This window comes from Hyperolius riggenbachi, chromosome 3, assembly GCF_040937935.1.
Source record: "Hyperolius riggenbachi isolate aHypRig1 chromosome 3, aHypRig1.pri, whole genome shotgun sequence".
Taxonomy (NCBI): Eukaryota; Metazoa; Chordata; class Amphibia; order Anura; family Hyperoliidae; genus Hyperolius; species Hyperolius riggenbachi.
The window spans coordinates 497,224,200-497,236,690 of NC_090648.1; the positions used below are offsets into that span (position 1 = coordinate 497,224,200).

The following is a 12,491-nucleotide window of genomic DNA, read 5'->3' on the forward strand; positions in this document are numbered from 1 at the left end:
GAGCGGTGAGCATTCTTTCCAATCGCAAACGCCGCTTCTGCACTATTTCCTGAGCGCTTGCTCTTCAATACAAAGTAAAGGGAAATCACAAAAGCGCTTTAAAAAGCGATCTGCTGGGCACTTTTTTAAAATAAATACATTGTATGTATTTATTCAGTTCCAGGTCAAAGAGTTCAGCACAAAATTGCTTAAAAAAAAAATCGCAAATCGCTCTGAAAAGCACAGGGAAAAACGCTTAGGGCCCATTCACACTTGAAAGTGCGAAACGTTTTGCGTGAGTGATTTTTCAGCTGAAAAATCACTGAATACTGAGGTGATTTTTCCGCAATCGCGTTTAGCGCTTCTATAGCACTGAAACGTGATCGCCGGGAAATCGCCTGAAAATGGTGCATTTCACGCAAATCGCCCAAGTAAGAACGGGCCCATAGGGTTTTATTACACTAGTGCTTTCAAAAGCGCTAGTGTTTGAGCGTTTTGCTGAAATCACCGGCAAAACGCTCAAGTGTGAATGGGACCTTACAAAAGCATCCACAAAAGTGCTCAGCGCTTGCGATTTCTAGTGTGAAATAGGCCTAAAGATGCGTACACACGCCGTATTGTTACAAACGATGGGTCCATCAGACCCTCCCCCAGGGGACAGTAGCATGTGTGTACAAGCTGTCGGCAGACTAATAAGACCGCCCAGCGGATCAGTCAAAAACAGTCTTATCAGTCTGCCGACAGCTTGTACTCACATACTACTGTCGACAGAACGACCGCCCCATGGGACGGTCTGACGGACCCATCGTTTGTAACAATACGGCGTGTGTACGCGCCTTTAGGGCCTTTTTTCACTGCGCAGCTGAATCGCAAATCGCTAGTGATTTTTACATCGCTAGGGTTGCTACTTTATCATACAAATCATGAGAAGTATTTTCCACTATAGTGAATCAAAGAGGGATAATGCAACGCAAATGAAAAATCGCAATCGCATAACAAAATGAATGAAATATCGCAAGCGCTGGCGTTTGTGATTGCTAGTGGAAAAGGGCCCTTATGCTGGGAATACACAGCTCGTTTTTGAGCCAATAAGACGGCTTGATAGATAATTTCCGACATGTCCGATCTCCCGCCTAATCGTTTCGCCGCTCGATTCTGGATTGCAGTGAATGGAGATAGATAAGAAAAAAAGAGCGGAAGATAAGAGAATTGACTGCGGAATCGAGCGGCGAAACGATCGAGCGGGAGAATTGAGCAGCAAAAACGAGCCGTGTATGCGCAGCATTAGACCTGTTTAGGACTGCTCGTTATACCGTGATATGCAAGTATGTGAGAACTCACGGACTCTGTGTATTTATCTCAGCAATGTGTACTTTCCATAAGTGCGTCCTGTTGAAATGTCTGCGTCCTCCTATTGTGCCGGGGTTTGTAAGGTACACTGCAATGTACATATTGACCTTAGCGCTAGTGACAGTTTTTACAAGAGCTTTGCCATTGCTGACTGCTGATTTGTACGCGGGGATGTAGACACTAATGCTTATTATTCTAACTTCTCCCGCTGTCTGAATACATGACTGGCATTTCTTTATATCGGACAACCCGGAGTGAGAAATCGGATTACTTCTGCCTAACGATTTCTCCCACCGCTCATAACAGAAAGGGGGAGGAGCTTCTGGCAGCTACCAATCTAACGCTCGCTTTGCTAGTCATGGTGGGATGCATAGTTTTCACATTAAAATGTTAAAGAGGAACTGAAGTGAAAATATTATAATAAAGAAAATTGCTTATTGTTTACAATATTTATTTATGGATTATTTAGTCAGTGTTTGCCCACTGTAAAATGTTTCCTCTCCCTGATTTACCTGATAGAATGTATCACTGGTGGTGACATCTTTAGTTCTGCCAGGTGATCTGTACGGAATGTTTGTTACTGAGAGTTCTATGCACAGAGGAAGATATTGCTTGCTTGGCAGTTGGAAAAAGCCATTATTTCCCACAATGCAACAAGGTTCACAGACAGCAAACTGTCGGGACCTTGGTCATGACATGACATTGTGGGAGGGAGGGGCTTTACCACAATATCAGCCATCCAGATACCGTAATTCATGAGGTAAGAGGACAACAAAATATATGTAACGCAGTTTTCTCCTGTAAGTCCCAACGTGCATACGCTTGTCTCGGACCAGTGCAAGGTTGCGTGATTTGTTAAAATGGCTTTTTTAGTTTCGGTTGAAATGCCTCTAAGGTTGGAGCTGTCTTGATTGGATGTGGCAAGGTGTTCCAAAGGTTAGGAGCAGCATGACAGAAGGCTGTTGCTTGGAAGGTTTTTAGTTGGAAGCTAGGGGCTGTATTTAGATGCAGAGCATACAGCAGGAAACAATGCTTTTTGTAAGTTCCGTGAAACAAATACAAATTCTCAATATTAGGCTCCCTGTTAATAGTGTAGGGACCCTCTCCAGGGCTGAGCTGTGGAGGAAGGCGCTGTATGGGTTGGGGGCATCTGGATATTCAGAAGCCTGGCCAGATTGTGGAGGAGCAGAGCGGACCACCGGACCACTCAAAGGAAGGGGGGGGGGGACACGCCCTGTTGTCATGGAGATGCGGCGCGGGACATCGGTGAGCGAGGTGAGTTTCAAATCCCCCAGTGCCCGCTCACAGCTTTGTAGGGAGGGAGGGGGGTTGGAATTTAAGGACCGCGTAAAGTTTGCCCAGGCCTGGTCTAGGGCCAATTTAGGGGGAAGCCAATTAACTTATCTGTAACTGTATGTTTTTCGGAATGTGGGAGTAAATCTGAGTGTCCGGAGGAAACCCGCACAGCCACGGGAAGAACATACCAACTTCATGCAGATAGTGCCACTGCTGGGATTCAAACTGGGGACCCAGTGCTGCAAGTCAAGAGCACTAACCACTACGCCACCATGCTGCCCAAGAGCAGTGTGAGTAAAACTGGAATTGAAAGGCCCGTACACATGGCGTACTAAAGGCAACGACGGGTCCGTCGTCACCTCCCGCCGGGCGGGTTTTCAGCAGACAGTCCTACGTGTGTACAGTCTGTCGGCGGACTGATAAGGCTGTTTCTGAATGATCCGCAGGGCAGATCGCTCAGAAACAGCCTTATCAGTCTGCAGACAGACTGTACACACGCCGGACTGTCGCTGTAATGCCCGCCCAGAGGGAGGTGACGACAAACCCGTCGTTGCCTTTAGTACGCCATGTGTACGGGCCTGAACTGGTACAAGACAACAGGGGCGTAACAATAGACCCTGCAAGGGATGCAGCTGCAGGGGGTCCCAGAAGCCATAGGGGGTCCCATCCTGAGAGACTGACAACAAAGGGAAAGGAGAGAAAAAAGTTCTGCTCTATGCACAATTGTTCTAATGACTGCATCTGCTCAGCCACTGATATCGAATCATACAGAGTTTTGTAGTCAAAGATTTGTAGACAGTCTCTATTCCGTGTGCAGGGGGAGAGGGCCCCAGCCAAAGTTTTGCAGGGGGGCCCAGTGATTTCTTGTTACGCCCCTGCAAGACAGGTTGCAGGAACTGAGTCTTTTATCAGAGCGACCAATCAGATTCCTTGATCCGGGCATCTGCTCCAGTTCTCCTCGCTGTGTTTGAATCCCGTGTGTGACAGAGCAGCAGGCCAGACAAGCAGTCAGCAGCTGCGCATATCGATCCCCTCACATCACTCGCAATGCTCCAGCAGCTGCACGTTTGGAGCTTGGCCATTCACATGCGAAAATCAGGTTCAGCCTCCTTATGGGCCTATCTTTATAAGCGTTAAGGTTTGGCCAGCATTAACCCTTCATGTGCTGCGCGATCTGTGGCAGATAATCCCGCCACCGGTATAGCCGGAGCCCTGACATCGCCACTCTTCAGTGACACGCTCACCCCTGCAGAACAGACCCGCCAAACATCTGGCCTCATTCCTGGCATGGAAGAGAGTCTCCCGTCCCAGCCTGTATAAGCGGTTCCTGCATCCGAGCTGCAGCGTTATGGAATGTTATTGTGAGAGAACGTTCCTAAAATAATAAAATATGCGGATTCAAAATGATAGTGATGTGAGCCTGAGTCCACCGCTGTCCTCCGTTCAGTGGCGTAGCTATGAAGCTGTGGGCCCCTGTGCAAGTTTTACATTGGGGCCCCCCAAGCACGATATACATAGCAGTAGATACGGCATACCAAAACCTGCCAATGGCAACTACAGTGTCAGACGTGCAAGAAGGGGATGGGGAACAGTGTATTAATGGTCACTACTATTTAAAGCATCTATAGAAGTGAATATTATCAGCACAGGACCAATAGAGAGCGAATACTGCAGTTGAGGGAGGGCCCCTCTGGCCCCCGATGCGGTCGCAACCTCTGCGCCCTCTATGGTTACGCCACTGCCTCCGTTGCAGTTGTTCGACCAACTGGTCGACTATGCCTTTGGGCAGGGGTGCCCGTTGTGTAGTAGATCGCAAAAGACTCCGTGGTAGAGCCCGACCGCTACACATTTTCCATTCTGTATACACGATTGTGCTCGTAAAATTGTACATAGGTAGATCATTTTGACTTGCTTATTTTTAAAGCGGACTTGAACTCAGAACTTCTTCTCTGCTCTAAGATAAGCAACAGAATAATAACCTTTAAAGAAATACATTTCTTTTGTTACAGCTGATGCAAACCCTGCAATACATCTGCAGTGTGTCTACTTCCTGCTTTCATGGAAGCAGGCACAGGGTTAACATTCTGTTCTTTCAGATTAGCTGCTCTGCTGAGGGAATCAGCTGACACAGGGGAGGGATCAAATTACAACTTGTGATTAGTCACAGATGATAAAACTTAACGCAAATTGTGCACTGCCTGGCGTGGGGACAATCCATATCAGGAGGAAGTGTGTCTGATGGGCCCAGTTGCAGGCAGCGCACAGTTTGCTCAACTCTGCATGAGAAGGGCCAGTCACAGGAATGCTGGAACCAGGGACAGCACTTCCATATACTGGGCAATAGCCCAGAGCTCCTGCCCTGGCTGATAGGCCGCTCAGCCCCGCCCCCAAGACTAATAGCGCTTGCTGTAAGCTGTAAGCACAGCTCTATTCACTGTACCTAAATGTGGCCAAACAGACAATGTATGGGCAGATCATCCAAGAGACAGATCTCTCACTGATCAAATCTGATGGGAGAGAGATCTGTTACAGGCCGATTCCTGATCGATTTTTTTCTGATTTTCATGCTGAAATCAATCCAGACGTGATGACGCTGCCTCTGCCCGCCCGATGCTGTACCCCCAAATGTCACTCGTCTCAATATCACTCGCTGTTACAGCCATGCACCTGACCGACCACGACGGCCCGACATGTTGCAGCATGTCCGACTGATTCATGCGACCAATTTTCACCCGAATTGGTCGCATCGTTGATCGGGCATGCACTTGGTGCCACAGATTTTCATCCAAGTCGATAATATCAATCGAATCGGATGGTTGGCCGCCAAGTCGCCTGATGTATGGCCACCTTAAGCCTCATCTACACGCGTAGATGAGGTGGCGATCCGGAGGCTCGATTAGCCGCCGGATCGCCTCTTCTGCGTCCGCGCGCGTACCCGCCGCGTCCTCGCTTGCCGCACGTGCGCCGGATTCGATACACGCTCGTCCCGGCGCCGCTTATCTTCCGCTCGATTCCCTGCCGTTGTCCCCTCGCGGGGAACGAGCAGGGAATCGGTGGTGGGGAGATCCGTCCTGTCAGTTCTTATCAATCGGGCCACATCAGTGGCTCAATTGATAAGGAACATCCCGCCGCATCTACGCGTGTAGATGCGGCTTTAAAGGTGGCCATACATTGGTCGATTTGCCATCAGATTCGACCAACAGATAGATCCCTCTCTGATCGAATCTGATCAGAGAGGGATCGTATGGCTGTCTTTACTGCAAACAGATTGTGAATATCTATTTCAGCCTGAAACCGATTCACCATCTGCTGAGCTGCCGTCTGTCCCCCCCCCCCCCCCCCCCTCGCATACTTTACCTGAAGCCTGGTCCCGGGCATCTTCTCCGCATCGGCTCCCGGCGGGCATCTCCGCATCACGACATCCGGCATCCGCGTATAACTTTGTCACTCTAGTGACAGCGGAAGTTCAAATAGAGCGCCCTCTATTTGTACTTCCGCTGTCACTGCAGTGACCCAGGAAGTTATACCCGGATGCCGAGATGCGGAAGGTGATGCGGAGAAGATGCCAGCCGGGAGGTGATGCGGAGAAGATGATGGGAGCCAGCTTAAGGTAATGTCTACCTGCGTCGATCGTACGCCGCTAGCAACGCGCTCCCTACCCGCTGGGCGGACGACGGTAATTTCCCGCACGGAGCGATCGATCTATTTCGGGACAAAATAGATCGAAGTTTAGCGTGAACGATGTGACAGCAGATTTGATCCCAGTGATCGAATCTACTGTCGATCGGCGGGTAATCGGCCTAGTGTATGGACAGCTTAACTCTGCATTAACAGATACTGAGGTGTTTATCAGACTCAGAGGAGATGAGTAAAAAGAATTGTTTAAACTGAAGATAACACCTAAAGCTAAGTCTACCTGGGCAGTCTGTGCATCATAATTTCTGGATCCAATCAATACAATCTTAAATGATGACAGTCTTTGGATTTCAGCCTGGCCACATAGGAAGGGGTCATGCACTCCTCTAGTGATCACAGTTACTTTATAATGCTGGCTGACTGTATTGCTGTTTTGTTTTCCCTGCTGCTTATATCACATTATTCCTTATTATCTCACCTGATGAAGTCGGAACAATGCCTCCGGGCGGCCTACTGCAGCAACTGCTCGCATTGTCTCTAACACTGTACACACTCACACTGTACACACACACTCTCTCACTGTACACACACACTCTCTCACTGTACACACGCACACTCACACTGTACACACTCACTCTCTCACTGTACACACACACACTCACACACTGTACACGCACACTGTACACGCACACTCACACTGTACACACGCACACTGTACACGCACACTCACACTGTACACGCACACTCACAATCACACACTCACACTGTGTACAAACACACACATGCTGTACACAAACTGTATATACACACATGGTGTACACACATCAACTATATACAATCACACTACACACACACACACACACACACATGCTGTACACACACCACACACACGTTAAGAGGGAAGAATAGTAATAGGGGTAATGTTAGGTTTAGGAGAGGAGAATAGTTATAGGGGTAATCTTAGGTTTGGGAGGGGAGGATAGTAATAGGAGCAATGTTTGGTTAGGAGGGGGAATAGTAATAGGGGTATTCTTGGGTTTAGGAGGGGAGAAAAGTAATAGGGATAATCTTCGTTTTAGGAGGGGAGAATAGTAATAGGAGCAATGTTTGGTTAGGAGGGGAGAATAGTAATAGGGGTAATCTTAGGTTTTGGAGGGGAGAATAGTAGTAGAGGCAATAGTTATATATGGCTCACTACTGAGGTACTTCCCAGCCTGAGCAGCAACATGCTCACACACACAGACGCCGCATATATGCCGCACATGCGTACTACGCACATAGGAACTTCCAGCCGGTGTAATGACAGATAGTGCTGCCTCAGCACATCGCACGTTGTAAACTTGTACCGCCCCGCATGCGCAGTAGAAGCCTGTCACGTAAAGTGTCCGTCCCAAACATGGCTGCTTCCGCAGCACGGAATTTCTAAAGCGGGCCACTAGTATGTAGCGGGTGTGACGCTGAGCAGCGGTGACAGCCAGCGGGAGAGCGGCCATGCAGAGGTGTGCTGCAGCCACAGGCGGGTATGGGCTGCACGCAGAGCGCCAAGGATAAAGCAGCGGCGGCGGAGAGGAGTGCAATGATAGACCGCACCCTGGCGGAGGACAAGCAGAAAGCGCGCCGCGAAGTCCAACTGCTCCTATTGGGCGCTGAGGAGTCTGGGAAAAGCACCATGGCCAAGCAGATGAAGATTATCCATGGGGGTGGTTATTCTGAGGAAGAGTGCAAGCAGTACAGAGTACCTGTCTACAGTCACACCATCCAGTCCATCACTGCCATAGTACAAGCCATGGGGAGGCTGAAGGTGCATTTTGGAGACTTGGCCAGAGTGGAGGATGCCCGGCAGCTGTTGGCCAGTTCCGCAGGGGAGGGTATTCTGTCTCCTGAGCTTGCTATCGTCATTAAAAGGTTGTGGGGCGATCCAGGCGTGCAAACGTGCTTCCACCGCTCTCGGGAATACCAGCTTAGCGACTCAGCCTCATACTATCTAAATGATCTGGATAGAATCTCAGATCCAAACTACATACCTACTCCGCAAGATGTTCTGCGTATGCGGGTCAAAACAACGGGTATTGTGGAGACCCATTATACATTCAGACGCCTTCATTTTAAATTGTTAGATGTTGGACAGTGGTCAGAAGGGAGGAAGTGGATTTACTGTTTCGGAGGCGTAACTGCAGTTATTTTCTGTGTGGCGCTTAGTGACTATGACTTACTTCTGGCTGAAGATGAGGAGGTGAATCGTATGCATAAAAGCATGAAACAGTTTGACAGCATTTGCAACATGTGTTTTTTTCTCACCCCCATATTCCTTTTCTTGAACAAGAAGGACCTGTTTGAGGAGAAGATCAGTAGAAGTCCCTTGACTATCTGCTATCCAGAATATTTAGGTGCCAACACGTATGAAGAAGCGGCAGCTTATATTCAGTGCCAGTTTGAAAATCTAGTTAGAGGAAAGGAAACTAGAGACATTTACTCATATTTTACATGTGCAACAGACACGAAAGATGTGCAATTTTTGTTTCGAAGTGTCACAGATGTTTCCCTCGATCCTGGATCCAAACGTAGGAATTGTCACCCGCGTTAGATCCAATGCAACTTTACGGGCCAACGATCTGCTGCCAGCAGCAGATCGACTAATGCTGGGTACACACGTTATGTTTTTTCGTGCGATTTTGAGACCCGATCGTTTTTTGCCACGATTCTGCACTCGATTCCACGCTTGATTCTTTTATCTTGATTCATTTTTCTCATCTTTTTCCATTCACCGATATGAGAAATCGAGCGCGGAAACGTTCGGGAGCAATATCGGACATGACGGATTTTATCTATCTGGTCCATCTATCGCATGGAAAAACGTACCGTGTGTACCCAGCATTAGATTTTCCATCCTGTCAGATGCATATCGATCGATAGATTTGATAGAATCAATTTCCGATCGATTCAATAGAATCGATCAATGTCTGAAATCGACCAGTGTATGGGTCCCTTAAAATGGATCCGAGATGAACTTTTACTTATTGCATAATTGTGTTCCTTTCCTATTGTTGGGCATTCCTCAAACCAAATACTTTTTTGTTTTAATACTCTAATTCCCTATAAACTAAACAAGCCTCGCCCACAGTTTTTCAGAGAGCCTTGGCAGTAGCAAGGGCTCATGGGAGCTCAGTCTGGGCAGGAGGAGGGGGGGGGGTATTACTAGCCAGAGATTTCAGAGGTAGGTTTTTTTTCACAGAAGATACAGATAAGCTTGCCTGTTTGTAATGTTTACAAACAACATGTCTGCTGTCGTATCACAGGAAGAAATAATCCTATTCTATTGAAGATGTTTGCAGCTAGATTTGTTGTCTAAACTATCTAAACTTTTAGATAAGATATATAGACAAGTTACTTGTTATAGTTAGTTTTTCATCTCGGATCCGCTTTAACTCTACTCCATCCAGCAGAAAGACTTGATTTTTACATACTATCTGCTGGAGCATGTGTCTTGATGATTTGGACGAAACAGCAGTATTAAAGCGGTATTGTCACCATAAAAATCAAGTTTCAACAGCAACTGGTCTGAGTGTATTAAGTGATAAAGATGCTAATCCTGCATTCAAAACTTTTTCTGCTGTTATGGTTTGGAGTTATCACATACTTTAGGAGCACTGAACGCTGGTGGTTCTTTTTATCTATAATATATTCCTCCTCTTCTATTTATTTCCTTGCCTAGCTTCTTATCTGATACACCCTCTGATCACTTGTGTTTACAAGCAAGGCTGAGGTGAGTAAGCAATTGGAGGTGAAAACAGTACAGTTCCTAGTATACACCTCAGTGGGAGTGTCTGAGGACTCTGGGAGGAGGGCAGCTAATGAATACACAATGAGCAAGAGAAGGGAGGGGGGGAAACAAGAGCCAGGGAGGATATGATGTCAGCATTAGCTTGGCAAAATGGCCACTGTCTAGAATAGGATTTTCTAATTTTCCTTTATAAAATTCACAGGAATCCATTACGGGGATAGCACAATACATCTGTTATGTAAGTAGAAGTAGTATTTAAAGTGAACCTAAAGTCTGGGCAAAAAAATGAGATTAACTCACCTGGGGCTTCCCTCAGCCAAACCGGAAGTGTTCGCCGGCGGGTCCTGGGCCATCGGAGCGGAGCTGCGAGGGCACCGATCAGCTGCAGGGGGCTGAGGGAAGCCCCAGGTGAGTTACCGTATTTTTCGGACTATATGACGCTCCTGACCATAAGACGCACCTAGGTTTTGAGGGCAAAACCCAGGGAAAAAATATATACTAAACCTGGTGCATCCATGGTAAAGGGGCATCTTGTAGTTTATGCCCCCTTTGTACCTCATGCCCCCCTTGTACCACTTGTGTCTCCCTGTGTCCTCCTCTGTCTCCCTTGTGTGCTCCTGTGTCTGCCTATGAAACTAGCTGGGTGGAGCACCCGGCTAAAAGAGCCTGGGGAGAACACTGCCCTTACTAGGAAACCACGTGGGGTGTATGTACAGCGGAATGCGCTCGGAGCAGCTGAGGGACAGCCCAGGCTGCAGACAGGTAATGTATACTTTACACTGGGCACCGGGGGGACATTTATCATTAGGGAATGGTGGCTGGTGCAGCACACGGCTGATTCCGGATCGAGTTCAGCGTGGAATTGATCGGGAATCAGCCTGTGGTGTATGGGCAGCTTACAGATATTTCTCTGATCAGGTTCCGTTAGAGATTTGTCTCTTGGTCGAATCTGCCCATCATTGCTAGATGTATGGCTACCTTAAAGCAGAACTGAATAGTAAAGAAGTGTTTCACTTACCCGGGGCTTCTGCCAGCCCCTTGCAGCCTTCCTGTCCCGCGTTTTTTTTTTTATCAGGATGTTAACATTTACTTAAAGTGAACCAGAGACGAAGCACCCTCATGTATTTTACCATATATATCAGTGGGAACATTAGAGAAAATACCTACCCTGCTCTCTGTTTCATTCTTCACTGCTCAGCCTGCTTCTAATAAGCCCTGATAAAATCCCTGACTGAGCATTCAGTCTGGCTTTGCTCAGGAATCATTATAGCCAGATGTAAAAACAAAGGGAAAAACGAGCGCCCCAATAGTGTGTGTTATTATTCCACAGAAATTTTAAAACAGGAAGAATACTCACAAGTGTAGGTTGCCGACCTAGGCAACCACTGTTGTCGCAGACGGGGAGTTTAGACCTGTCCCCGCTCAGGCTAAAAGGTCGCTCTCTATAGATAGAAGAAGGTGTTCACACCTATCCAACTGGTGGATACAATCGTATTCAAACAGGATTACAGAGGCGCCCGAAGAATAAAAGCACTATAATTTAAAATATATCAAATGGGGGGGGGGGGGGGGGTGCTGGATGATCCACCTCCCAAATAATGACAAATCGCACTGATTCACATCAAGGAAACAGTTTATTCTTACTCCACAACAATCACTTGCAATGCGTTTCACGGGTCTTACGCCCGCTTCCTCAGGCACATAAAAATCGTAGTAACTCAATTGTCAGGGAGCAGGTATGGCACCTCTGTCTTATATATAGCCAGAGTCAGTCTTCTCTGATGTCTTTTCAAGCCAACGCCTGCCCCCTTCTGGCTCTGCTATAATGACTCAGCTATAATGATTCCTGAGCAAAGCCGGACTGAATGCTCAGTCAGGGATTTTACCAGGGCTGATAACAAGCAGGCTAAGCAGTGAAGGATGAAGCAGGGTAGGTGGTTTCTCTAATGTTCCTACTGATTTTTTCACCTTATGCATCAGAGCAATTTTCACCTCCCATTCATTCGCTAATAACTTTATCACTACTTATCACAATTTATTGATCTATATCTTGTTTTTTTCCTCCACTAATTAGACTTTCTTTGGGTGGTACATTTTGCTAAGAATTATTTTTTTATAAATGCATTTTAACAGGATTAATAAGAAAAAAAAATGGAAAAAATTTATTATTTCTCAGTTTTAGGCCATTATAGCTTTAAAATAATCCACGCTACCATAATTAAAACCTATGTATTTTATTTGCCCGTTTGTCTCGGTTATGACACCATTTAAATTTTGTCCCTATCACAATGTATGGCGCCAATATTTTATTTGGAAATAAAGGTGCATTTTTTCCGTTTTGCGTCCATCACTATTTACAAGCTCATAATTTAAAAAATGTTCATAGTATACCCCCTTCAAATGCATATTTAAAAAGTTCAGACCCTTAGGCCTGGTTCACATTAGCGTT

The 12,491-nt window shown here is 46.9% G+C and overlaps 2 protein-coding genes across 7 annotated transcripts in view; both read left to right on the top strand.

Moving 5' to 3' along the window:
- The window catches only part of CYFIP2 (cytoplasmic FMR1 interacting protein 2), a 133,004-nt gene that overhangs the window by 19,971 nt on the left and 100,542 nt on the right, over nucleotides 1-12,491 (top strand). Inside the window, exon 1 of one of the 6 annotated variants that reach the window (XM_068278278.1) lies at nucleotides 8,405-8,494. The exons of 4 other annotated variants lie outside the window; for them this stretch is intronic. The gene's annotated coding sequence lies outside the window, so the exon portion shown is untranslated. Of the gene's footprint in view, nucleotides 1-8,404; nucleotides 8,495-8,577; nucleotides 8,649-12,491 lie in introns of those variants that run through there. One more of the 6 variants, XM_068278280.1, reaches the window with a different exon arrangement.
- Nucleotides 7,629-11,247, top strand: LOC137564419 (guanine nucleotide-binding protein G(i) subunit alpha-3-like). Its single transcript, XM_068278283.1, has one exon. The coding sequence runs from the start codon at nucleotides 7,784-7,786 to the stop codon at nucleotides 8,843-8,845; it is 1,062 nt and encodes a 353-aa protein (XP_068134384.1). The 5' UTR covers nucleotides 7,629-7,783; the 3' UTR covers nucleotides 8,846-11,247.